Source organism: Monodon monoceros, unplaced genomic scaffold, assembly GCF_005190385.1.
Source record: "Monodon monoceros isolate NGI ecotype Baffin Bay Population unplaced genomic scaffold, NGI_Narwhal_1 Super_Scaffold_3, whole genome shotgun sequence".
Lineage (NCBI taxonomy): Eukaryota > Metazoa > Chordata > Mammalia > Artiodactyla > Monodontidae > Monodon > Monodon monoceros.
The window spans coordinates 100,553,130-100,580,019 of record NW_021703780.1 but is presented as its reverse complement, the minus strand read 5'-3'; the positions used below and the strand labels follow the sequence as shown (position 1 = coordinate 100,580,019).

Here is a 26,890-nt window from a genome sequence, read left to right as displayed (position 1 = left end):
GGTTGCCTACTTTCATCAGTCTGTTTGCTGCCCCTACGATTTTGGAAGTTGAACAGCCTTTCGTTTTGTTTCCTCTCTGTCCCTCGAAGTCCAAGCTGGCAGCGGTTCTGCTGGTGTAAAATGTTCAGCCTGGGGGGTCTCCTGTGTATGTCATGGGAATTCACTGTGTTACACAAGAGGTTTCTCCACAGATCATTTCTGGATAATCCCTTCTCTCTTCCTGGCTTCTGCTGAAATGGTTGAAGGGACCCATGAGTCACACACCTAATCTCTTCCAAAAGCCATCTGTCCTTTTAATCCTTCTGAGACACTAGAAAAGGGCTGCCTACCCACACCCTTGGCTTTTCCTCCAGAGCACACATCCCTTGATAGTGAATCTCCTAGTTTTAGCATCTTTTACAGTTTTACTGTGGATATATAGATAAAATATATAGACATATGGGTGGTTGATACTAGGATATGAGTACAGAGACGCTTACTACAAAAACTCTGTTACAGCACACAGGGTCGCTAGGAAGCAGCATCAGCTGGGGCTGTTGGCCCGAACAGAAGGCAGCACAGCCTTGTACGTGCCCTTTATTCAGCCATAAAATCTTCCATGCCAGACCTGTGCCTGAGGTGGGTGTGGAGGTGGACATAGAAAACAAGAGAGGATTACAGTAAGGGCAGGCCTGTCGATCTTAAACAGTGATTTAAAGGCTAAGAGAGCTTTTTTTTTCTTTTTTTTTTGCAGTAAGAGGGCCTCTCACTGTTGGGGCCTCTCCCGTTGCGGAGCACAGGCTCCGGACGCGCAGCCTCAGCGGCCATGGCTCATGGGCCCAGCCGCTCCGCGGCATGTGGGATCTTCCCGGACCGGGGCACGAACCCGTGTCCCCTGCGTCGGCAGGCAGACTCTCAACCACTGCGCCACCAGGGAAGCCCCTAAGAGAGCTTTTACAAAGCCCTGCAAGCCCCTGAGCCTGGCCAGCTGACGGTACATGGGAGTTAGGTGAGCCCACACACTACATCTGACTGTAGTGCATGGGGCTTTTGTATTTGAAATAGTTGAGAACTTTACATAGATCTGTTTTGAGCAGTTTTTTTTTTTTTTTTTTTTGGGTACCAAATTACTTTATTTGAAGGAATGGTACTAAGGAAAGGACTTGTAGATATTTTGGTACAACTTACAGAAAAGGTAAGGTAACCCAAACATGCATGCACTGCCTTGGTGACCAGGGAAGTCATCCTTGTGGCTACGGGAAGCCAGCCTAAGGCTTAGCTCTCATTATCACTATTTCCGAGGGTGTGCTTGTCAAAGAGATACTGTGCCATGCCAGATTCGGGGGCCCCCATCGTGCGCAAGTTGGTTACGTGGTCACCCAATTCTTTAATGGATTTCACCTGCTCATTCAGATAATGAGTCTCAATGAAGTCACACAAATGGGGGTCATTTTTCTCAGTGGCCAGTTTGTGCAGTTCCAGCAGTGACTGATTCACACTTTTTTCCAAGCGTAGCGCACATTCCATTGCATTCAGCCCATTCTCCCAGTCATCACGGTCTGGTTTCTTGATGTCCTGAAGGAAGATTCGGCCACCCCGCTGGTTCTGCAGCTTCATCAATTTTTCAGCATGTTCCCTCTCCTCACAAGACTGGTGAAGAAAGTATTTGGCAAAGTTCTTCAAAGCCACATCATCGCGGTCAAAATAGTACGACATGGACAGGTAGACGTAGGAGGCGTAGAGCTCCAGGTTGATCTGGCGGTTGATGGCGGCCTCCGAGTCCTGGTGGTAGTTCTGGCGCACCTGCGAGGGGGACGCGGTCGTCATGGCGGGCGGCTGAGGTGAAACGGTGGCGGTGGCTGCGTGGCGCTGTAACGGCAGCGGGGACCTTGGGGCGATCGGAGGGCGCCGTGAGGTGGTGGCGAGGGCTGGCTCTGAGCGGCCGGCCGGAGCGGGGGACGAGCGCCGGGTTCCGTCCAAGCACTGTTGAAGCAAGAAACCGCGGCGACTCTCCGTGAGGACTGTGGCCTTGAGCAGTTTTTGTGTGTAGTGTCTCCTATAAAACCACAGCTCCTTAAGGCAAATGTCCCAATTTCGTGGATGAGGTAAAATGAGAACAGGAAGGTAAATACTCAGGCCAATTTCACAGCAGAGTAAAAATTAAACAGAGAGGTTGAGTATGTCATCTGAGGCCACAGAGCTAAGAAGCGTTGGAATCAGGTTATGAATCCAGGCTGTCTGAACTGCCTTAAATGATAAGCAGGCATGAACAGGGGATTAGGTGGCTGGATGGAGGAGAAGGGTTCTGCAGGCAACAGGGACAGTTGATGTGGACAAAGACAGGATCAGTGTGAGCCTAGAGAGGAAGGACACTTAGCAGACTGTGGCAAGATAAGTGGATCAGGAAGGATGCTCTGAGTTTCAAGTACCAGAAAGTCTGACTATTGGCTGCAACACTAAAGGGAATTTATTGGTTCATACAACTGAAGATTGAGTAGTGGGCTCCAGGCAAAGACTCAACAAGTCAGTGATGTCACCAAATACTAAGGATTATCTGCCTTTGGAGTCTGAAAGTGGCTGTCAGCCTGGAAGGGGACCCCCCCCCCAATTCTCAAAATACTTAATTTCTTCCTTCACGGTGGCTGCTCCCATAGTCACCAGTCAGCAGAGAGGGGAAAAGGGAAAGGCACGTCCATACTTTTCAGGGCACCGCCTAAGTGGCACACATTCCTTTCATTCAATTCCCATTGGCCATTATTTACCGGCAAACCCACACCTAGCCGTCAGGGAGGTGGGACGTTGGCGTCTAGAAGAACGGCCTAAACTTTTAAGGAGAAAACTTGTCATGGTTCAGGCACGAGCTCCTGGTGTCTATCCCAAGTACATGTCTGTCCTGACTGATCCTGAACCACACACGTCAGCTGCTTCTCCCACTGGCCTGTGCTTCCCGCCTGCAGCCGTAGTTCCCGGCATCGGTTAGGCCCTGTGGCGGAGCAAGTCGCCACAGCGAAGCACCATGCTTGCAAAGGGGGAGCCGCTGGAAATGGCTGAAGTAGCCACTGGCCCCCGCCTTAATGTCACACCACAGCTCGCTCCATCACTGACACCCTGAGGGAGGAGCCACCAGAACCTCCCTACCGGTGGCCTCTCCCCTGCCTCCCTGGTCCTGAACTGTGGCCCTTCTGATCCCCGCAACGTGCCCAGCAGACACCGACTGACTGTCCCTCTCTCATCTCCCCTGGACCTTACATTTCTTATTTTAAAAGGGTGACCTCAAGCCCTGGTCCAGCTCCGACAGACCCCTCGATTCCAGGAAGAGAAAATCTCAGAAAAAGCACAGGCCGCAAGTAAACGCCTGGGAGGCGAGTGGGGGTTGGCGAGGCCGAGCCAGCTCCTGCCCCTGGAGAGCACGCAGACGGGGGGGGGGGGGGGGGGCCCAGTCCAAGGGCCCCGTCCACTCAGAGGGATGAGGACGAGTAACTTCCACAGGGCGTGTCTGCTCTCACAGAACCAGACAGGGCAGGAGGGATGCGCACCTATAATTGCACACACATCTCGGGTAGCCTCACACACAACTGCGGGACCGCGTGTGCAGTACCAATAGTTGCCGCGGGACGTCTCGCCGTTGTTATCGCGAGAGCAAAACCAGCGCCCAGTTAGAGGCACGTCGATTCCACTGCGCAAGCGCGGTTCTGCCAGCGCCCCTATTTTCCGTACGGGCGTGTCGGTGCGAGGTCCAGACGCCGAGGGAGGGCCGTCTACGGCAGCTCGCCTGCGTTTTCTTCCCCTCCCCGGGTCAATTCTCCATTTCGCTTCCGGTCCCTCACTTCTGGTCCTTCCCAGTTATCCTTCCGACTCAGAAGGCGGTGGTGCGGTCACCTAGAACCTTCAGTTCCCGTCCGGGTCGGCCGCGCCTGGGGCGGCGAAGCTCCCCGGGCTAGGCCCGCGCGGCCTGAGGGCGGCGCCCTCCTTCGCACCATGGTGAGTGGGGCGGGGAGTGAGGGAGGCGAGCGGCGGGCCGGGTCCGGGGCGCCCAGGGGACCCCTGCGGGTTACAGGATCCGCGGCTGGGACGCGGGGGTCTTCGCGCCGCGTGAGCCCAGAGGCCGGAGGAAGCTGAGCCTCGGCGCCGCCGCGCCGTCCGCGGCCGTGCTTAGTCCGGACGGCGCGCTGTAGTTCCCCACCGGGAAGCCGAGGCTCTGGGAGGCGCAGGGCCGGCGCCGCGTCCCGTGGGGGGCCCAGCAGCGGTTCCTGCGCTATTTGCCTTGTGTCTGCTCTCCGGCTCCCCAACGGGGAGCTTCCCGAGGGCAGGGTATTCCCACCGCTGCCTCCTTAACGCCTGACGCGGTGTCTGGCGCGTTGTCGGGGTCCAGGGATGGACGAGTGGCCGGCGTCGTGTGACCGCAGGAGGGTGTGATCGCTGTAGTCGGGCGCTGGTGGTCGGCTGCTTCATTTGTTCTAGAAGCGCTCACGACGGAGCACGCAGAGTGCCGGCACAAGGGAGATACTCTTACATGTTGGTTACCATGGTGGTCTCATTAAGCGAAGCACACGACGCCGTAATACATGGTAGAAGGTGTATTGGATGCCACTGTAGACTGATGAGCCCAAGATCCGGAGGACGAGAGAAATCGGTGGACAAAAAGCAGCCCTTTCTATTCTCCAGCCCTCGGAGGATATGCCCCGTATTACTGCTTCATACTAGCCGGCTCAGCCTCTTGATTCTGCCTCTTGTTTCTGAACTCTGACAAACATAGGGAATCGCCGGTCTCCGTTCCCTAGCAGGACAGAAGGATCCCTGGGCCTGGATGTTTCTGGCAAACTGTCACCAACACACATTCATATTTGTGGGTTTCCATCACCCCTGGTACATGCCCTTATCCCAAGATTTATGGTTTTTTGGGGGAAATTCCTATGAGTTCCCTCAAAAGGAAGAACCGTGACCAAATTCCTAGTACCCAGCGTGGTGTTTCAAGCATGGAGTAAGCATTGAGAAATATTAAATTAAATACTTAGAATCTGTAGGCTTTAATGAAATAGGTAGGACACAGCCTCAGCCCTCAAGATGATGGCTTCTCCTGGGAGAACCTCTGTTTTATTCCTTAGTAGATAGTGTGTTCATTTATCTACCAAACAAACTTGACAAGTTTGTTTCTGTGTCCATTGAAAGGGAGAGTCAAAAAGATTTAAATTGAGCTCGCTTTTGCTGAGCATCTGATGACTTCATGTATTTACCTCATTAAATCATCATGACATCTTTATGAGATAAAAGGTATGATCTCTGCTGTAAAGGTGGGGGAACTGAGGCTTAGAGAGACAACTTCTCAGGGATGGTAAGTTGGAGAGCTGGGAGTGAAACTCAAGTCCTTGACTCAGCAAGTACTCTTTCTACTTACACTACGACCCGGAAAATGTGTTCGTGCCTAGCACTGTGTTTCAGGGATAATTGACTTGACATTAGTGCAACAGTATTTATATAAAACTCACTTTGTAAAAGTCAGTCTTTCCTCCCTCAAATTTCACTGGCAGGGAACAGACAATTGTGATGCTGGGTGGAAATTGTGTGGTAGGTATAAACCCAGACAAAGCGGGGCAGCCTGGCTGGGATGAAGGGGCCACAGAAGAATTATCTGGGACGGTGATAACACAGGTAAATTCTGAAGGATGAGTGGCCAGATCCAAGGGGTTTGGGGGAGTGGAGGAGTAAAGAATTTAGGTAGAGAGAGCAGCATAAGTAAGGCCACAGGATGTGGGCATCTTGTGATCGATGTTGCGATTGTTACTGTGTTCGTGCACTAGTGTAGGCATTCTGCTTGTGCCTGTGTCCTTGTGGAACTTTTCTCTACAAAGTAAATGAAACGTTTTTCTAGAAAGTAAAAGAAAAAGCTCTTTAAACATGGGTGTTTTTCTTCCCTTCTCTCCTTTTAGGCCCGAAATGCGGAAAAGGCCATGTACGTATCAACTCGATTTCGTCTGTAAATTTCTGTTTGGTCTTTTGATATAGCTTTCTTTCTCTACCTGTGTTGAAATAGTATTCGTATAGTAGTTGCCCATACATTTGTTTTCCCCATAGTGTTTTCTGACAGCTCCCAGAACTTATTCTGGATGAACGTTGGCTCACCTGGGGTGGTGCAGGGGCTGTTAGAGTGACAGCCCATAATATTAGTCTTTTTAACATCTGGATGTGTTGCTCACCACAGTGGCCTGATGAGTAGAGTTTCCCACAGTCCAGTCCTTACACGCCGTATGGGTGGAAGGAACACAAATCCTTATAAGCCCTACTTTTTGGAACATGGAAACTCATAACTTCTCTGGTTTCTTGATTGCAATATGTATATATGTTTATGAGTGATGGTTGACATTCAGTATGGTCATGAGCAGATTTACCCATCCAGGAACTTGGATGATAAGAGATCTTCGAGCAGGATCTAACGGAGTCTCCTCTGTTCCCGGTAGGACGGCCTTAGCAAGATTTCGCCAAGCTCAGCTGGAAGAGGGAAAAGTAAAGGTTGGTTTAAATCTTCCTCATGAATTTTTAAATTATTGAGGAGAAGTGCAGTACAACTCCCTCCTGAACAGACTTCAGACTCCAGATCTTCCTCTTTCTCGTCCATGCTTTCCTGTGTCTTATGAGTCTGTACACTTGAATCCCAGGTAGCTGGGGCAGTGTGATGATCTGACTACGTGTGCTTCTGTCTGCTCTGTAATATGATGATTGGGTTTCCATGTTATCCCAGCACTGTCTAATACTGACTAGTACAAAGTGGGGTGTGCTGTGAGGAGCAGCTCTAACCTGAAACCAGTAATGACCTTAGCTCATGGAGACTCAGCCAGGTTAGGGGTGATATGTACTGTTGTTTGGATATTTTTGTTTTTTTTTAATTATACACACACCCGCGCACACACCTGTATACGCACGGACATGCATGTATGTTTATGTTTGTTCTAAACACTGAGAGCTGTCATTTCCTAAGTAGTATAAGTATGCCATGAAATGGGTATAACCAGTGTACTTCGCCATCTCTCTGGAACAACTGACCCTGAACAACACGGGTTTGAACTGCATTGGTTCACTTATACACGGATTTTTCCAACGGTAAATACTACAGAACTACACGGTTTGTGCTTGGTTGAATCTGTGGATGCGGAGGAAACACGGATGCTGAAGCCCGACTGTAAGTTATACTTAGGTTAACCCCCGTGTTGCTCAAGGGTCAAGTGTACTGGACTTTTATGTTGTCTCCAGTGGCTGCCTGTACCAGGTGCAGTGCAGTGAATGTTTTTGCCTGTGTAGTTCTCTCCTAAGGAGAGGCTGCAGCGTGAGCCATAAGGCTTGAAGAAGAGCACCTGCAACCGAAGCTGCAGATGTCTTTAGCCTGTTCGACATTTCAGGCTTCAGGCCTGAGTCAGTCATGAGTGTTGCACAAAGCCTGTAATCTCATACAGCACAGCGGCAGCATGTGTTTTGGCTTTTCCTTAGGAACGAAGACCCTTCCTTGCCTCGGAGTGTACTGAGCTGCCCAAAGCCGAGAAGTGGAGACGACAGGTACGTGCTGGGTGAATCTGATCTTACAGAACAGGTCTCTGATGGCTTTTGTAGCTACATGACTCTTCAACCAGAATTCTAAGAATTTTTCATTACTCACTTTGAATTATTTTTTCTTATGCTTTCAGACTTACTCAAAAGTCATAAAAATATATTGCCTTTTATTTTTTTCACAGATCATTGGAGAGATCTCAAAAAAAAGTGGCTCAAATTCAGAATGGTAAGCTAGCTTGTCTGTTTAAAGTGCTCGATTCTCAAATCCACCATTAGCCTTGGGGACGTCAGCCTCCTCTCTCAATAATCAATAGAACAAGTAGGTACAAAATGAGTAAGAACATAGAAGAACTGAACAATAATATCGATCAGTTTGACCTAGTTGACCTTTATGGAACACTCCACCTCACAGAAAAGAGTACATTTTCTTTTTTTAAGAGCAAATGGAATATTCACCAAAATAAAGCATATTCTAGGTTATAATATGAATGTTAGCAAACTTAAAATAATTAAAATTTTGCAAAGTATGTTCACTGATTATAACACAGTTAACATAGAAATGGATAACAAAAAGACATCTGGAAAATTCCTAACTATTTAGAAGTTAGACATACTTCTAAACAACCCATATATCTAAGAGGAAACCTCAAGGAGATTAGAAAATATTTTGAATTGAATGAGAATGAAAACATAATGTCAGAATTCAGGGGACAAAAAAATTTATGGCATGCATGTAAAGCAGCGTTTAGGTGAACATTTATAGCATTAAAAGAAAATAAGAAAGGTCTCAAAGTCAGTGATCTAAGCTTCTACCCTAAGAAACTGAAAAGGAAGAGCAAATTAATTCCAAAGTAAGCAGAAGAAAGGAAATAATAAAGAGAAGAAGTCAATGAAATTGAAAACAAGATGAATAGAGAAAATAGAACAAAAGCGGGTTCTTTAAAAAGATCAGGACTTACCTGGCGGCGCAGTGGTTAAGAATCCGCCGGCCAATGCAGGGGCCCACGTGCCACATGCAGCAGCAACGGAGACCCAGCGCAGCCGAAAATAAATAAATAAAATTAAAAAAATAAAAAGATCAGTAAAATCGATAAACTTCCAATCAGACAGACTGATCAAGAAAAAACGAAAACACATGGGACTTCCCTGGTGGTCCAGCGGTATAGAGTCCGCCTTCCAATGCAGGGGACACAGGTTCAATCCCTGGCCGGGGAACTAAAATCCCGCATGCCACAGGGCAACTAAGCCCGTTTGCCACAACTAGAGAGCCTGTGTGCCACAAACTACAGAGCCCATGCTCCCTGGAGCCTGCACTCCACAACTAGGGAGAGAAAGCCCACACGCGGCAACAAGAGAGAACTCCGCACACCGCAAAGAAGAGCACACACGCCGCAACAAGCGCCGCAACGAAAGCCCGCGTGCAGCAACAAAGACCCAATGCAGGCAAAAATAAAAACCAAAAAAAACACCTCAGCTAACTGGGAATTGAAGGGAACTTTTTTTTTTCCCTGATAAGGCACTTCTACCAAAAAACCTATAGTTAGCTATAGGTTGAATGCTTTCCTCCTAAGATCAGGAACAAGGTGGAGATATCCATTCTCACCACTTCTATTCAGTATTGTACTGGAATTCCTTTCCAGTACAATAAAGCAAGAAAAGGAAATAAAAGGCCCAAAGATTGGAAGGGAAGAAAAATGCTCTGTTCTGAGGTGACATAATTTTCTATGTAGAAAATCCCAAGGAATCTACAGAAAGATTTCTAAAATGAATAAATGAGTTTAGCAAGATCACAGAATAGAAAGTCAATACACAAAAATCAATTCTGTTTCTGTGTACTAGCAGTGAACATTTGGAACTAGAACTTTTATTAAAGTGTTATTTACAGAAGCATCAAAACACAAGAAATACTTAGGTATAAATCTAACAAAATATATATATGATCTGTATGCTGAAAACTATAAAACAGTGATGAAAGAGTCAAAGAACCAATCAAATGGAGACATAGACAGTGTTTGTGGATGGGAAGACTCAATATAGGAAAGGTGTCGATTCTTTTTCTTTTCAAAATCTATCATAGTCAAAATCCCAGCAGTGGTTTTTGGTTTATGTTGACGAACTGTTTCTAAAATTTAAATGGAAAGGCAAAGGAACTAGAATAGCCAAAACAGTTTTGAAAAAGAAAAAAATTGGAGTATTCATAACACCTAATTTCGTGATTTAATGTAAAGCTAAAGGTATTCAAGACAATTGGGTATTGGTGAAAGATAGACACACAGACCAGTTGAACAGAGTAATAAGTCCAGAAATAGGGGCACACGTATGTGGTCAGTTGACTTGACAAAGTACAAAAGCAATTCAGTGGAGAAGGGGAGGGTTTCTCCCTTGGAATAGCCCCAACTGCTCCCGGCTCCCATCCGCCGACAACAACACCTCAGCAAACTCCCTGTCGTCATCCCTTTAAATCCATCCCTTAGGGACTTCCCTGGCGGCCCAGTGGTTAAGAACCCGCGCTTCCACTGCAGGGGGCACAGGTTCGATCCCTGGTAGGGGAAGTAAGATACGGCGTGCTGCGCAGTGCGGCCATAAAATAAGTAAAAAATAAAGACTATAAATCTGTCCCTTAGGCTCAGTTCTCAGGCCCTAGTCTTTGTCAAAGATGTTCCCACTTAACAAGGTGGGAACAAGCCCTTTCCTGAAAGGACTAGACTAACACAGACTGCCGCCAACCCTAATGCTGACGCTGCCTCACTGCATTTTGGCTGACATTGATTGGACGCTGTGTCCCCACCTCTAAGAATTTACTGTTTCAGTGGTGGTATAAATGGAGCTGCAGCATTGCTTCAGTTTGTATTTCTGCGGTTGCTAATGAGGATGAAGTTTCTTCCCCCCCAGCACTGCTGAAACTGTGCACGATTGTTGCCCTTCCATGATTTCGGTGTGGGTGGGTTTTCTTATAAATTGAAATAGTATCTTTGTGTTATGCACCTTTTTAGGTGTTGACATTCATTCTTAAGGCTACAACATCGACTGGTATTTTCAAGAAACGATAGGACGTTTTTGTTTTCTAGCTGGTCTAGGTGAATTCCGAATTCGTGACCTGAATGATGAAATTAACAAGCTGCTAAGAGAGAAGGGACACTGGGAGGCCCGGATCAAGGAGCTGGGTGGTCCTGACTATGGGGTAAGTAAGCCGCAGCCCTGGGGGCTGAGCTCGGGTGCTGTCTGCCTGCAGGGTGGCTCCTGCTGCCTCCGCAGTCCTGCCACAGAGTAGGCACTGGAGAGATGAAAGGAGGCTTGAAAGTGCCTGTTGCGCGTGGACAGGAAACGTGAAAGCACGGGCCAGTGGTGCTTAAAGGTCCACAGCGCAGGCCTCAGTACGTGTACTGGCCAGGTGTTCCAGAGTGAGCCGCTCGGGCTCCCTGGGCCTCTTGTTTGAAATGACCGTGGCCCCTCACAGCCTTCTCTGAACTCCTTGAGAATTGGGGCAACCATTCCATTGTCGGCTTCTGTACTCAAGGGGGCCCTGGGGACATGCCTGTGTTTCCTTTCTCTGGATTCTTTAAATGCAGTATTCTAGAACAGTGACTTTCAAGCTTTTAGGCCCATGACCCACTATAAAATAAACACACACACACACACACTCACTCACTCACTATATCACAACACAGTACTGAAAAGATGCTTGGTATATGTTGCTGCACTTTGATATTTTCTATTCTGTTCTATCTTTTTTTTTTCTGTTCTATCTTGATTTTTAAAAAATTGATGATTATGACCCATGTAATGGATTTCACGACCCGCCAGTGGGTGTCAACTTTGAAAAATGCTGCCCCAGGCCCTGCCCCATTTTCCCAGGTCATTTGAACCAGTAGTATGTAGTCAGTGGACTGTAGTATGTTATGTAAGAAATATGTGCAGTTTTTTATGTATTTAATGCAAAACCACAGTTCTCACGTTAGTACCTGGCCTAAAAATGAGGCACTTATTCTTGTTGCAGAAGGAAAGGCACTTCCACTCCTGGAGTACCTGTGCTAGGAACGTTCTCACTGCATCTTCAGTAGTTCTGTGATGGTGATTTTGCTCCCTGTCAGACTGCTTTAGTGCAGGGGTTTACTACCCTTCCTGGAAGGGTTACAAAATTAATATGTACAATATTCTTAAGTTCCGCCACCCAGAGTCAACAGTAATGTTTTTATGTATTTCCTTGTAGAGTCTTTTTTTTTTTATTAATTTTTTTTATTTGTTGGCTGCGGTGGCTCTTCGTTGCTGTGCGTGGGCTTTCTCTAGTTGCGGTGAGCGGGGGCTACTCTTCATTGCAGTGCGCGGGCTTCTCCTTGCCGTGGCTTCTCTTGTTGTGGAGCATGGGTTCTAGGCGCGTGGGCTTCAGTAGTTGTGGTTCGCAGGCTCTAGAACACAGGCTCAGTAGTTGTGGCGCATGGGCTTAGTTGCTCCGTGGCATGTGGGATCTTCCCGGACTGGGGCTCGAACCCGTGTCCCCTTCATTGGCAGGCAGATTCTTAACCACTGCGCCACCAGGGAAGCCCTAGCGTCTTTTTAATGCTAAAGAATTTTATTTTCATTTTCTATGTACAAAAGTAACATTTAGGGAATTCCCTCGTGGTCCAGTGGTTAGGACTCAGCACTTTAACTGCCGTGGCCCAGGTTCTGTCCCTCGTCGGGGAACTAAGATCCTGCAAGCCGCTCAGTGCAACTGAAAAAAAAAAAGTGACACGTTTAGAGTTTGTTTTACAAGATGGTGGTGATGGTTGCATGACGCTATGAATATACTAATACCACTGACCTGGACACTTAAAAATGGTTAAGACGGCAAATTTTATGTTACGTGTATTTTAGTACAATAATAAGAGAAAAAGTAATATATTGTTATTAAGTTCAGAAAAGTACAGAGCAGGACACCATGCAGTCACGGTCCTTTTAACTAGGAGCAACTTCTGTAATATTTCCGTCCATTGTTTTTCCGTGAGTCCTGTAACTGAGGTCATACTCATGTATGTACAATTTTGGTTCTAGGTTTTATACTTCTTTTCAAAATGGTAACTTTGGTTGTATAAAGAGTACCTACTTTTATGTCAAAAAAAAAAGAATACATAACAAAAATATAAGATTCTAAAGTATAAAAAAATTTTATATATTCTATGTGTGGTACAGATTACATTATGTATCTTCCTACCACTGAGAAATGACTGCTATTAACATTTTCTACTTATCTTTCTAGAATTTTTTCTATATACATATATATTTATTTTTACAGATAATGATTCATTATTCTAACTATATGCTTTGTTCACTTAACAGTCTATCAGACACATATGTTCATGTCAGTAAATAATCATTTATATAATCGTTTCAAAAAGCATTTCTGAGCTCATAGAAAGTTCCACAAATTGTATAGAGAAATCCTATGTACCCTTTATACAGATTTACCAGTTTTTAACATTTTTCTGTATTTGCTTTATCATTTTCTGTGTGTACCTTGAGATTTATTTTCTCTGAACCGTTTGAGGCTTAAATACATCATGTTCCTTTACTCCTTAATACTTAAGGGGTATTTCCTAAGAAATACTTTTGTGTGTATTTCCTAAGAATAAGAATGTTCTCTTATATAACCATGGTAGAGTTTAAGACATTTAACTTTGATACAGTCATTTGGCTGTTTTATTGATTTTCATCCTTTATGGCCTTTCCCCTTATAGTACACAGCCTTGTCCAGGGTCACATACTGTATGAAGTTGTCAACATCATCATTTTTAGTGGAGAGAATTCCATCTTCTGGATATTTCATTTGTCTTCTACTGCTTGCCATTTAGGTTTTTTGCAATTTTTTAAAGGCTTTTTTCACTTAACATTATATTGTGTTTTTCTGAGTCAATAAAAGTGTTCCATATGAACCATCATTTTTAAGCTATAGGATATATTCCATCCTGAATATGCTATAATTTACTTAAATCATCCTCTTACTGTTAGGTATTTAGGTTGATTTTTAAGGGATTAAAAAAAGTACCTAAATATATTTCTGTTGTACATGAATATTTTCTACCTTTAGCATTATTATCTTAAATCTGTTTGCAAACATGGAAATACTGGGTTTAAGGATCAGATCCATTTTCTCTTCTTCCTTCCCAATAAGAAAGTTGGCCCTAAAATGCTGGATCATGAAGGGAAAGAAGTCCCAGGAAATCGAGGTTACAAGTACTTCGGAGCAGCGAAAGACTTGCCTGGCGTCAGAGAACTGTTTGAGAGAGAACGTAAGTAACTGATGTTCGCCAGGGTGTTAGCCTGGAATTCTTGGTCCTGCTTGTAACAGTAGACATGCCGTCTGCAGGGCACTCTTCCTATGCCATTTCTTAGCCACACAGCAGCCCCGTGTCCTCAGAGGATTATCGTTCTCAGGTGGGCACACAGTTGGGGTGAGAACGGGAACCCAGAACTGACAGGTATCAGGTTGTAGGCTCTGCCCATACCCGTCTGAGTGTGAACGAGGAATCTCCCTGTTTGCAGTTCAGTCAGCTTCATTTTCAGTTACGTGTTTAGTTGAAAAAACTCTTAACTGAAGGACACGTGACACCTTGGGCCAAACCCCGAAATGCACAAGTGGAAGAGAGCGAATCCAAGCCGGGTACCCTCTCCACTCCTGCCCTTCCCTCCACAGCCCTGGGAGCCTCCAAAATGCAGTTGGAAACCGCTGGTCTGGAATTTCTGTGTATCTTAATTTTGACTTTTCAAGAAGCAGGCCAAGCATTTTATAGAAAGCAGTGTGGAAAGTAGAGAAGGATGAGACCAGGATTCCTCCCACTGCTGGCGTTCTGCTGTTTCCTTCCAGTCGGTTTTCCTATTTGTTTAAACATACAATTCTGCTCATTCTTAAATTCATTACGCACACACTGGTTTTGCATGCGTGATTGACATCACTTAAAATAATTCAGAGTTTAAATGTCATGCCGTTTATTATGAATGCAGTATAATTTTATTATAGATAAGTTGTAAAATACAGAAAATCAGAAAAAACACCCACGTTTTCACAACTTATAGATGATGGTTGTTGACATGTTGGGGTGTATCCCCTTCCAGAGTTTTAAGGCTCCTAAAATGAGAGTGTGCTGTGTATGTTACTTTTTTTTTTTTTGCTTTTACATTGTTTCTAAATTTATTTTTATTTATTCCAGTCATAGAGTGTTTTTTTTTTTTAACCAAGAAAGTGCGCAACTTAGTCTTAATGCGTATAATGGAAATAGTAGCACAGGGACTTCCCTGGTGGTCCAGTGGTTAAGACTCTGTGCCTCCACTACAGGGGGCACGGGTTTAAACCCTGGTTGGGAAACTAATATCCCGGATGCCGCATGGCAAAAAACCAATAAAAATAGTAGCACAGTCCCCTTGACCCCCATCCCAGTGCCCTGCTAGAGATGACCCGTCACTGTTATTATCTGTTTCGAATGTTCCCTTCCAGCCTTTTCCATGCACTTCCATGCTTATTTCATCAACTAAATTACATCAGCATAAGTGACAGGTGACTCAACCCCAATTACTTTAGGCAGAAAAGTCTATAAATTTATTGGCTCACATAACTGACAAGTTTGCCTTCAGGAATGGCCGGTTCCACGTCACATTGCTCCGTTTTGCAGTTTTGGCTTCCATCCTGTGAGCTTTTTTCTCTGTCTCACTCTCCTCTTGTGGTGGCTGGTTGTCCGTCATCGACTTAAATTTTGTTCTCTCTCAGCAACAGATTTCCGCCCCCCCCCCCCCCCCCCCCCCCCCCCCCCCCCCCCCCCCCGAACAATTGAAGCAGAATTCCCAGAATTGAGTCTGGTTGGCTTTGGTTGGATCACAGCTCCATCCTGTGGCCGGAATGCATGCAGTGCTCTGAGCCTGCTAGGTTCAGCCCCGTCCTGGATGCAGCCCACGCGGTGGAGGGGTGGACAGGGTTGTGTGTGCAGTCCGTCCATGTCCTCTCATGGTTCTCCTTAGAATGCCAAGTGATGTGACGGATTAGAGAGTCTCAGGGATTAACCGTACTTGGTGTGACCATCCCTCCTTTGGTATTAAGTTATTTCTAGATGTTTATAATTATAACATTTTTGCTGATCTGGTGCTTGAAACAATGTATTATTTTTATTTTTTTGTTTCCCCCCCATTACTAATGAAATTGACAATCGAATTCAGTTACTAAATGAAATTTTCATACATAAGAGTTTTTTCTTCTTCAATTATCAGCTTTCATTCTTTGACTAATCTGTTGGATTGTCATTTCCCTTTTGATTTTCAAGTATTACTAAATATTCTGAATGGTAATTCTTAGTCTGAAAGTATTTTCTTCAGGAATTTCTCATTTATCTTTTGTGTTTATAGTTTCTTTTGTTTTATCTGTATTCTTAGTTTTTTCATTAAATATTATGGCATTTTCTGTGTTGTTAAAGCACCTGTGAAGCAGCATTACTGGGGCTGCAGGATCGCCTCCCCTCCGCCATGCTTGAATTGCAGATCACAGTCCTTGGCTGTCCAAGTTTTCACTGTTGTATGAATAATGCTGTGATGCACACCTCTGTCCGTAAAGCTTTGCCAGCTTTTGTTTCTGTTTTTTTAAATTAGGATAGATTCCTTCTAAATGGACTAATTGGGTCAAAGATTTCAACCCTGATTTAATTTTACTTATTTATTTATTTTAAATTTATTTGTTTATTTACTTTTGGTTGCATTGGGTCTCTCTTGCAGTGTGCAGGCTTTCTCTAGTTGCAGCGAGCAGGGGCTACTCTTCGTTGCGGTGCACAGGCTTCTCATCGTGGTAGCTTCTCTTGTGGAGCACAGGCTCTAGGTGTGCGGGCCTTTAGTAGTTGTGGCTCGTGAGCTCAGTAGTTGTGGCTCAGTAGCTGTGGCGCAAGGGCTCAGTTGTTATCCGCAGCATGTGGGGTCTTCCGGGACCAGGGCTTGAACCCGTGTCCCCTGCGTTGGCAGGTGGATTGTTAACCACTGCGCCACCGGGGAAGCCCTTAACACTGATTTTAAAAAGGGTGGTACCACGTATATAATCCCATTACTAGTGTAGAGAAGTGCCTATTTCATGATATTTTGATGAACACACCTACTATATGCCTGCGTAACATTGTATGAGGAGAAGGCTTGAGTGAGATTATGACGGGGAATTCAGCTAAGCTGGTAAATTCTTTCTTTTAGCTCTTCCTCCTCCAAGAAAGACACGCGCTGAGCTCATGAAGGCGATCGATTTTGAATACTACGGTTACCTAGATGAAGACGATGGTGTTATTGTGCCTTTGGAACAGGAATATGAAAAGAAACGTAGGTCTGCGGGCATTTCATTTCATTGCTGCTGGCATCTGGTTTCTTTTCTCTCCCTTGGAAATGGGGTTTTATTTGTATTTTTATAAGGAACATTGTTTTTTTAGGGCTTTTTAAAAAATTGAAGTAGTTGATGTACAATATTATGTAAGTTACAGGTGTACAGTATAGAGATTCACAATTTTTAAAGGTATATTCCATTAGCAGTTATTATAAAATATTGGCTGTATTCCCCATGTTGTATAATATATCCTTGTATAGCTTATTTTATCTTTTTTTAATCCAATTTTTTTTTATTTAATTAATTTATTTATTTTTGGCTGTGTTGGGTCTTCGTTTCTGTGCGTGGGCTTTCTCTAGTTGTGGTGAGCCGGGGCCACTCTTCATCGCGGTGCGCGGGCCTCTCACTGTCGCAGCCTCTCTTGTTGCGGAGCACAAGCTCCTGTCGCGCAGGCGCAGTAGTTGTGGCTCACGAGCCTAGTTGCTCCGCGGCATGTGGGATCTTCCCAGACCAGGGCTCGAACCCGTGTCCCCTGCATTGGCAGGCAGATTCTCAACCACTGCGCCACCAGGGAAGCCCCAGCTTATTTTATCTTAATAGTTTGTACCTCTTAATCCCCTACCGCTAAATTGCCTCTTCCTCCTTCCGTCTCTCCACTGGTAACCACTAGTTTTTTCTCTGTATCTGTGAGTCTGCTTCTTTTTTGTTATATTCACTAGTTTGTTGTATTTTTTAGATTCCACATATAAGTGATATCACACAGTACTTGTCTTTCTCCATCTGACTTACTTCACTTAGTATGATAATCTGTAGGTCCATCCATGTTGCTGCAAATGGCATTATTTCATTCTTTTTTATGGCTGAGTAGGATCCCATTGTGTATATGCATGTGTGTGTGTGTGTGTGTGTGTCTGTGTCTGTGTGTGTGTGTGTGTGTATATACACCACATCTTATTTACCCATCCGTCTGTTGATGGGCACTTAGTTTACTTCCATATCTTGGCAACTGTAAATAGTACTGCTGTGAACATTGGGGTGCATGTATCTTTTCGAATTAGTGTTTTTGTTGTTTTCAGATATATACCCAGGAATGGAATTGCTGGATCACATGGTAGTTCTAGTTTTAGTTTTTTGAGAACCTCGGGGTGCTGAACTGGGGAGGATCTGGGTGTGTCCGCTAAAAGCTGCCCTCCCATCTGATTCCTGTGTGATTCCTGCCCACCGGGGCAGGATGAAGGTGACCCTTTCCAGCAGGGAGGCCTTGGCCTCGCCCTGCATGGGGTTTGACGCTTTCTTAGAGGCCAGAGTGAGTAACGCCTGCTCTCCCTTGTGTGCAGTCAGAGCCGAGTTAGTGGACAAGTGGAAAGCAGAGAGAGAGGCCCGGCTGGCAAGAGGGGAGGAGGAGGAGGAGGAGGAGGAGGAGGCCGACATCTACGCCGTTGCCGACCAGGAGGTACTGGGGGGCGGCGCGGGACCCCCTGGCGCTCACCGCCTTCTCTGTGCCAAGGAGGATGGGGGCGCGGTAGCAGGAAGCGCAGACGAGGGGCCAGGGTCGAGGCCCGGCTCTTGGCCCTGCCACCATCTGAGGCTTCGGCCTTCTCTCCTAGACGGTGGGGATGAAGGGCACCTTCCGGGTTCACAGGGAGGGTTCCAGAGAGGAACGGCTGTGAGGGCACTTGTTAAACTGCTTTACACCGGGGATGACTTACGTGCATCTTAGAGATGGGCCCTCCTGAACATGCTGGAATCGGATTTATAAACACATTTGAAGCCAGTGTGTTTTAGCCCATGACCTCATTGTTTCTGCTTAAATGGCAGTGTCAGTAACTCTTCTGTAGTCTTAACCACTGTCTGTTACAGCTGGAAATCAGCCCAGAGCAGAGAAGGGACTTCCTCAGGGGGTCCCGGTTGGGGATGGAGCTGTGATCCCTCAGGCAGAGCCCCCTTGCTCCCAGCACCCCTGCAGGCCTTGCTCCCTGGGCAGGTCCAGGATGGAACTGATTTGCTCGACTGAGCAAGGGGAAGGGAAGCACCCATGCCTGGACTATGGGTCAGGCCCTGTGTGATGTCACATGGCTTGCCATGATGTCAGTGGCAAGGAAGCAGGCTCAGAGAGGCTTAGCGACTTAGTCAGCGTCACACAGGATCTAGCAGACCTGAGGTTCGTGCCCTCAGGCAGGCATTTGAAACAGGATGGCAGCGTGCCCTAGGAAGATTTTCTCTAGATGCAAATAATCCATTTGCTCTTTCAAGGGATGTTTGTTTAATGAGTGGCTACTGTGAGGCCCACTCGAGGGGCAGGACAGCAAACACGCTTCGCTTGTAGCTTGAAGCCCTGGGGGACAGTCCGGTCAGCAGACACGGTGGGAAATGGCAGCTGTGATAGGAGCTCTGGGTAGCGACATGGTGAAGGCAGGGCCAGTGAAGGCTTTGCTGGGGACGTGACCCTTCAGCTGAGATCCGGAAACAAGGGGGAAGTAACCAAGCGAAGAGGCAGCAGGGAACAGCGTGAGCGGACGAGCCCATGGGAGCGCGGGGGACAGAGGACGGGCCGGTGGCTGGAGGGCAGAGTGGAGGCTGCGGGAGGGGAGGTGGGCCAAGCAAGGGCCCCAGCTCCCCTGGGGAAGCATTTTCCTTTACCATGAGAACGATGGAAAGCCATCAGAGGATGTAAAAATTATTTATCCTGAAATGCTTAAGATTTAGGGGAAGTTGCACAGCTGCTGCCGAGGGTCCTGTGTCATCCTTCACCCAGTGTCCCCAGTGGCTTGCACAGTGACAGTGCAGTGTCCACCGAGGGACCTGACGTGGTGTGACGCGCGTGGGCAGTGCTGTGTCTTTCATCACATGTGTGGATTCTTTGGGGCTACAACAGCCTTCCTTGTTGGAGTCTGCCCTGAGGAGTGGAACTTCCACCCTGGGCTCGCCTCGGTGGATGCAGCCCGACTTTCCCAGAGCCCTGGGACCAGTTTCTCCTACCAGCGGCGTCTGAGAGCTTCCGCCGCGGCTTTCCTGGCAGCTGGTGACCTGCGGCGGGGGGTGGGGTCAGGGTCCGGCCCAGAGACCTGCGGGCAATGGACCTGCGGGCAGTGGACCTGCCTCCACACAGGCCTCCTCTCTCCTCATGCCTCCAGGGCTACGTCATTCCTTAGGCTATGAGTGATCTCTGCTGACTCACAGGCAGCCTCTGAGTGATGCTTTCTTCTTTATGTGCTTTTTTCAAGTTTAATTAAAAAAATAATGTATTCTCAAGACTCAAAACACAAAAAGTATACAGAGATTTAACAGAGCTTATCTTTCGCAGCCCTGTCCTCTGTCCGCTGGTTCTCACTGAGATCACTGGCTTCTCTTTTCTTCCTCCTACAAGAGGTCGCGCAAAACACAGCGTTCTGTTGCTTCTTGTACTTAACGCTGTGTCTTGGGTGTCTCTGTGTCTGAGAACAGAGCTTCCTCGTCGCTGTTTTTCCTTTTCAATGGCTGCAGGCTGGTGCACGTTATGGCGGTGCCAGCCCTTACTAACGGCCTCCTCTGCGCGGCCTCTGGTTGTGCTCTTTTGCAGTCTGATGAGGAGGGCGGCCAGGAGAAAGGAGGGGAGGACGGGCAGCAGAAGTTCATCGCTCACGTCCCGGTGCCGTCGCAGCAAGAGGTAGGACAGGCTGGGGGCCGCCTGGCCTCCGAGGGGCCCCACGGGGCTCTGTGTGGTTTTCTTGGTCCTTCCTGTCCCTTTGGGCGGCTCTCACTCCCTTCCACAGGGCGTTGGTCCCTGGGCTCAGGTTAGGGCGAGGCGTCCAGACGAGGCACCGTTCCGTCTACCTTGGAGGCAGCAGTCCAGCACTCTGTTGCTCACCTGCTCCCCTGGCGGAGATCGGGGCCCTCGGACGCAGGGTGCTGGGCTCCCGTCCGGGCCCAGGCGGCGAGTTGGCCTTGTGGGGCGTGGGGCCTGCGGCCTGAGCCCTCCGCTTTCCCGCCCGCAGATCGAGGAGGCGCTTGTGCGGAGGAAGAAAATGGAGCTCCTGCAGAAGTACACCAGCGAGACGCTGCAGGCCCAGAGCGAGGAGGCCAGGCGGCTCCTGGGCTACTAGGGCCGAGCTGGGGCCTCCGCCCAGCCCCGTGGTGGGTGAGCAGCCCCGGGCTGCCTGCCACTTCTCCTCCTCCCTCCCTCCCCTGCGTGCTGACCGAGGGCCGTTTGCCTGCCGGGATGCCCTGGTGTCACCTCGTCCCGGCGTTTTGCTGACGTGTGAACCCACTTACTTCTGTCTTGAGTGTGTAGGACACGCTGCTCCCTGTCAGCCTTTGAGTGTCTCACGTAGCCTCCTCCTGTCATTTGGTGCGGAGGGCGACCAGTTAGTGACACTCCTAAAAAACGCAGACGTGTTTGTAACTCCTCTGGAAGAATGAGAAGGTGTGTGGGGCCCGAGCCCACATCCCACACGTCGCAGCCTGCGGAGCTCCACCCTTCGGGGCAGCCCTGCCCTCAGTTCAGACCCCTCAGCTGGCCTTGCTCCTTCCTGCCCAGGTGGCAGGAGTTTGAGTTTGCTACTGCTGTCTAGGACTGGTTCTGCAGAGAGCTATTTTTATTAAAGATTTTTGTGTGAAAGGCAACCTCCGGGTTTGGGCTGCCTGTCTTGAGGCCGTGTCTGCACTGGGACCTAAGTGAGGTTCACAGTCACCGCAGGGGACGGGGTTCCGAAACATGCAGCCCTGGTGTGGGAGGGCTGGGACCAGCGGCAGCCCGTCTGGGAGCTGAGGAGGTGGTGGGGCCGTCCTCCCATGGCCTCCGCACCCACGGCTGCGGATCAGGGCTGAAGCAGCAGGGCCCGTGGCGCCGGCCTTTGGGGAGCACACAGGGGATGCCCGGGAGTCGGTCCAAACCCACCGCCGAGTCTTTCCCTCCCGGCGGGGAGAACCCACAGCAGAGGCCGCAGCTCCAGGCAGAGTGGGGGGGCTCCCCACCCTCGGGAGGGGTCCTGGGCGTGTCCGGCGGGCCTCCCGAAGGAGACTGGGGGCAGCGGAGCAGTGCCAGCCTGAGTGAGGGGCTGACCGTCAGTGTGTGACCTGCCTTAGGATGTTCCCGAGCCAGGGTGGAGGGGGTCAGGCGGAGGCCGGGCAGGGTGGGGAGTGGCCGTGGGGAAGGCGACCTGGGGCTTCAGAGCTGGGAGGGGAGGGGAGGGCACAGGACTGGGCCGGGGGCGGGGGTGGGGGGGCTTCCCTTCCCTGGAGGCAGGGCTGGAGGCGCCCCTCGGCCGAGCTCCTGGGCTAGTGTGTGCAGGGAGCAGAGAGGGTCAGGGCTGGAGCGCTGGGAGGCCCGGGGCCGGGCAGGGTCAGACTCAGCCCTGGGACCCACACCCAGCCCGGGGCTGGCCCCAGGCAGGGGCTCAGGAGCGAACTCAGTGGGGACTTGGAGCAGGTCCCTCTGGACACCGGCCTCAGGTGCCGTGTCTTAAAGGCCAGGACTGGACCTGGTGCCGTCCGAGTTCCCCCCGGGTCTGGGCAGTCCCATGGGGTGGGCAGAGGCGAGGTGGGGGGCCTTGGGACAGCCAGCCCCTGGGGAGCGTTTGGAGGGCCCAGCTCAGATGGCCCAGTTACAGGGTTTTCGTCCAAGGGTCACTCGGGTGGGGCTCCTCGCATTCAGTGAGAGCAGGAGGTTCAAACGACAGGTGTTTCTTGTCCCTGGAAAGATGGTTGGCAGGTGCGTGGAGCTCGGCGCCCCTGGACAGTCCCCCGAGTCTCCCCCCGACGGCCCCCCAGGGTCTCGCGGTGGCTTCCCCGAATGGGATGTGGGCAGCACGGGAATCCGTGTCCGGCGTCTGAGGAAGCTGGGACGCTGCTCGTGATGCACAGGTGTCCCTGGCAGAGATGGGCCAAACCCCAGGCTTCTTCCTGTACTGCAGGTCCCCGTTATTTGTCTGCCAGGGGCTGGAGAGGAGGCCTCTGCAGGGCTCCCCCCAGGCCTGGAACAGCAGGGGAGTGTGGCCACTGGTGGGGGTGTGGTCTCCATGGCCCAGCTCCACGGAAACTTTGACACAGTCTGTTTCATGGTTTATATCAGCTTTGGCTCTGCTCAGTTTCCCAAACATAGATACACATGTCCATGGACTTCGCTCGCCTTTCCTCTCCCCTCTGCCCCACCGGCCCGGTTAGTGAGTCTGAAACACCAATCTCCACCTGTCACACCTTAAGACTCCTACACCAGCCCCACCCGGGCCCCGCAGCACCCTTCTCCCCTGCACCCCAGCCCTCTGCACTCTGCCCCGGGCCCACGTGCTCTGGCTCGGGCAATTTGTAAACCTGGACGAGATTAAAACCTTCCAGGGCGAGGGGGCCCATTTCGTTTCCTCCCAGACCACCCCATGCCCACCCCATCCTCTGCTACCACCAGCATCTCACGGCTTCCTCCCAAAGCCCCTGCTCGTACTAATGGAAGCAGTGACAGCAGAATCCAGCCGGGGGACATCAGGTCCACTAAAGAGCAGACAGGTCCACGGTGGGGGTGGCGGATTTCCACATCTGCTCCCCTCCTGCCTCACCCTCTCGCACTCTCCCCCGCAGAAGAAGGCAGACTGTAGAGGAAGGGTCTCCTGTAGGGCTGCCCCTGGCGCTTTTCTGCATCACCGAGCCTGCGTTTCGCCCCAGGGAGATGAGCTGTGCCCCAGGTCCCTCTGGTGGGGCCGGGTAGGACTGTGTGAAAACTAGCAAGTGTGAGGGGCTGGGAACTAGGGGAGGAGCCTCAGGGCAGGGGAGCAGAGGCAGTGGGAGAGGTGAGAGGGGCTTCCCGACGGGCTGGGGCTTGTCCCTGGTGTCTGTCTAGCAGGCCCACTTGGTGCGGACAGGGGGGGCTGGGGGCCAGCAGGAAGCTGCGAGGGGAGGAAGCCAGGGCACCCCTCCAGGGCGGGCACAGCGCCTGGGGTGGGAGGGCACCGCGGGGCTGGTGGAGGTTGGGGCAGAGGGGCTGAGCCCGGTGACCCTGTGTTTCCAGTCAGAGCCTCCTATGTGCGACTGGTACCTTGGAATGAAGCAGGGCTCCTTTGGCCTCCGTTAGGAGGTTTGGGGGCACTGGGAGGGGAGGGCGGACGTCTGATGTTTCTCTGGCCACCAGGCGGCTGCCCCGAGGAGTCCTCCCAGCCCTCAGCCAGCACCAGCCCAGGGCACCTAAGTCCACAGCTGCTGTGGCATATTTTTGCATTCTTGCTGCTTTCAGTTTTTTAACATTTTGCAGCAAGCACTCTTCTGTATTAAGAACACAGGGCGTCATGGCTGGTGTCTGGTCTTCCTGGTGTTTTCCACCTTTGTTTCTGACCAGGGGCACGATTTCATCCGTAGCCTGGGCTCTTTCAAAGAAAGAAAACTCGGATGATATCGTTAGAGGCTATATATTTTAATAATGGTGACTGTAGAAGGAAAGGAAAAGATGAGAAAAGAAGGAAGGAAGGGGGAGAAAGTCTCTCACCACTTGGAGGAGTTCTGATCCACGCAACGCTGGGGGTCGCAGCAGGTGCTTCCGTATACCAGCTAGGATGGTGCCACCGTGTGGCAATAGCACAAACAGTGAAAATTCCTTCAGCTCACCCACCTTTAGCTTTAAGAATGTTAAATTCTTGACACATTTAAAAGATTTTGGGATGTGCATTACTTAAAATTTGGGGCCTTGGACTTCCCTGGCTGTCCAGTGGTTAAGACTCCGCGCTTCCAATGCAGGGTGTGCAGATTTGATCCCTGGTCGGTCGAGGAACTAGGATCCCACACGCCATGTGGTGCAACCAAAAAAAAAAAAAAAAAAGCTGGGGGGCATTAAGTGAGACATCATAAACATTTTTTAATTACTCCATTTCAAAGGCACGTAATTCATTTTCAGATAAAATTCCACTGTGCTGTCCAAGAATTTACCACCAAAGAGAGGAAATGCAGATTTTTTAACAGCATTCCTGAGATACACTTGACATACCATAAAAACCTACTGTGAGTGTACAACTTAATGATTTTAATAAATCTCCTGGGTCATGCAGCCCTCACGACAGTCCAGTTTTAGAACGATTCCATCACCCCACAAATGCAAATGGTGGCTGTGTTTTCTGGCAAAGTCCACACCCAGGCCAACACTCCCCACCGCAAACCAGTTCCAGGCAAGGCCAGTGGAGAGGCCAGTTCAGCTGGCCATCCACTTGCCCAGCACGCCCACAGCTGCCCAAGCCTCCTCCCTCTCCCCGTGCCTCTGGTTGGTGGGATGTGGGCCCCTCCTGGAGCCACCTTTCCCCTCCTCCTCTCCACCTGGTGCTGTGGGTAGCAACTGGGACAGACGTTGTTTTCTGGGGTCCTGGGCTTTAACGTGTCCCCGCTTCCCAGAGCCAGCCCAGCAGGGGGAAGCCTTCCATCCCATGTCCTTCAGCCTACTTCTGCCTTGGATGGAGGCTATGTCCTTGGCTCCAACGTGATGTAACAAAGCTGGGCTCCCACACCTGCTTTCCCTGGCACTTGGGGAGCTCCTGTCTGGTGCTGTTGGGTATTTCTCATGGGAGTGGAGATCAGTAACCCTTCCCCCATCCCCGTGGGTCTGCGTTTGCCTACTGGTCCAGTGTCTTCCCCACTTGGCCAGTAAAGCTGGTCAGGTTCCTTGGGAGTCCTAGTCCTGGTGAACTTGCTTTCTGTGGTCTCCTTAAGCTACAGGAAGGCCGTCTTCCCTTTTCTACTGGGGAGGATATGAGTTTTTCTCTGCTTTGTTCACCACTGACGGATTCCAAGACCTCAGAACAGTACCTGACCCATAGCAGGCATTAATCGAACTTTAAAATTACACGGAATTGAAGTTCTGCGGCCCCTTTGTAAGGGTACTGTCTGAAGAAGGCAGGGGTGTCCTCAATTCCCTTCCATCTGGGTAACTGGGGAGACTTTGGGGAATAGGTCCTATGTGATCTATTTTAAGCTCCTGGGAGACATTTGGGTCTCACTTCTCCGAGGAGCCCTGGTTCACCAGGCCATGTGGGGAACGGGTCTGCCCTAACACAGAACTCTCCATGAACCACCCTTGTTCCTCAGCTCAGGTCAATCTTATCAGGTGGGTCAGTTCCCCCAACTGGACCCAAATCCCCAACTGAGCCAGCCCATCCTGAGACGGTTGGGCAGCTGCTTCCACCACTGCTAGGCTGCCTTTTGGGCTTTGGAATCCCCCAAACCTGGCCTCCCACCAAACGGGGCTCCCTAATTCCACTCTCCCAGAATCCTGGGAGGGGGGTTCACCTTGAGCACACAGCCCCACAAGGATTCTGGCCTCCTCCCCAGTTCTGTAGCCAGCTTAGTTTTTGGCCTCATGGAAGCCTTCTCTTTTCCTCCTTGTAGTGTGCGCCAGGCCTTTCCCTTCTTCAGTACAGGAAAAATGCTACCGCCTCTCCCATCCTCTGTTAGAGGGATTCTGCAGCCCCTTTGGTGTGAGCACCGAGGTGACCCAGTGGTCTCCCTTCCCCAGAGATCCATTCTAAAGGAGGCCATTCTGGACCCAACGGCTGGGTTAACAGGTTACCCTTCCCTCGAGCCCACTCCTTTCTGTGGGTCTGGGAGAGACCAGGTAGGAGAACCCAGGTTGGTAGGAGAGGCCAGGCAGCTGGCTAGTCCTAGGTGAGCGGGAGGGGCGGGGGCGGGGGCGGGGGGGAGGAGGCGGAGGCAGAGGATAAATTGGCGGTGGGGGGCGTGGCGGGTACGGGGGTCGGTGCTGTGGGCGGGCTTAAGGGCGGAGCCGAGGAGTGTTAACGGGCTGAGGGCAGCCCTGAGGGCGCAGTCGGGATGGGGACGGGGTCGGAAGCAGAGCTGGGGGCGGAGTCTGGCCGGGGCGGGTCTGAAGGTGGATTCTGATTGGGTCAAGTCTGAGGGCGGAGTCTCATTGGAGGCGGGCCAGAGGCAGTGCTGAGGGCCCAGTAGGCCTGGGGGCGGGACCGAGAACAGCGCTGGAAGAGTACGGCCAGGGGCGGGCCAGGGGCGGTGCCCAGCGCTGCCCTGAGGGCCGGACTGGCCTGGCGCGGCGCGGAAGGCCGGGCCAGGCGAGTTCGGGGCGGGGCCGCGGCCGCGGGGTCT

At 50.0% G+C, this 26,890-nt stretch overlaps 2 protein-coding genes across 2 annotated transcripts; one reads left to right on the top strand and one right to left on the bottom strand.

Annotated features, from left to right (window-relative positions):
- Positions 1-1,076: 1,076 nt before the first annotated feature.
- LOC114906806 (ferritin heavy chain) lies at positions 1,077-2,155 on the bottom strand. The gene has a single exon (XM_029241649.1). The coding sequence runs from the start codon at positions 1,804-1,806 to the stop codon at positions 1,255-1,257; it is 552 nt and encodes a 183-aa protein (XP_029097482.1). The 5' UTR covers positions 1,807-2,155; the 3' UTR covers positions 1,077-1,254.
- Positions 2,156-3,712: 1,557 nt separating this feature from the next.
- LOC114907894 (pre-mRNA-splicing factor ISY1 homolog) lies at positions 3,713-21,431 on the top strand. Its single transcript, XM_029243984.1, is given in 12 exon segments — positions 3,713-3,960; positions 5,907-5,929; positions 6,435-6,486; positions 7,459-7,524; positions 7,701-7,718; positions 7,720-7,744; positions 10,587-10,699; positions 13,667-13,784; positions 16,708-16,830; positions 18,169-18,284; positions 20,391-20,477; positions 20,806-21,431. Coding segments are annotated over 12 exon segments (852 nt in total). The 5' UTR covers positions 3,713-3,957; the 3' UTR covers positions 20,914-21,431.
- Positions 21,432-26,890: the final 5,459 nt, after the last annotated feature.

Bases quoted from the DNA above. Each gene is read 5' to 3' on its own strand.
- LOC114906806 (XM_029241649.1), bottom strand. From the start codon at position 1,806: ATGACGACCGCGTCCCCCTCGCAGGTGCGCCAGAACTACCACCAGGAC.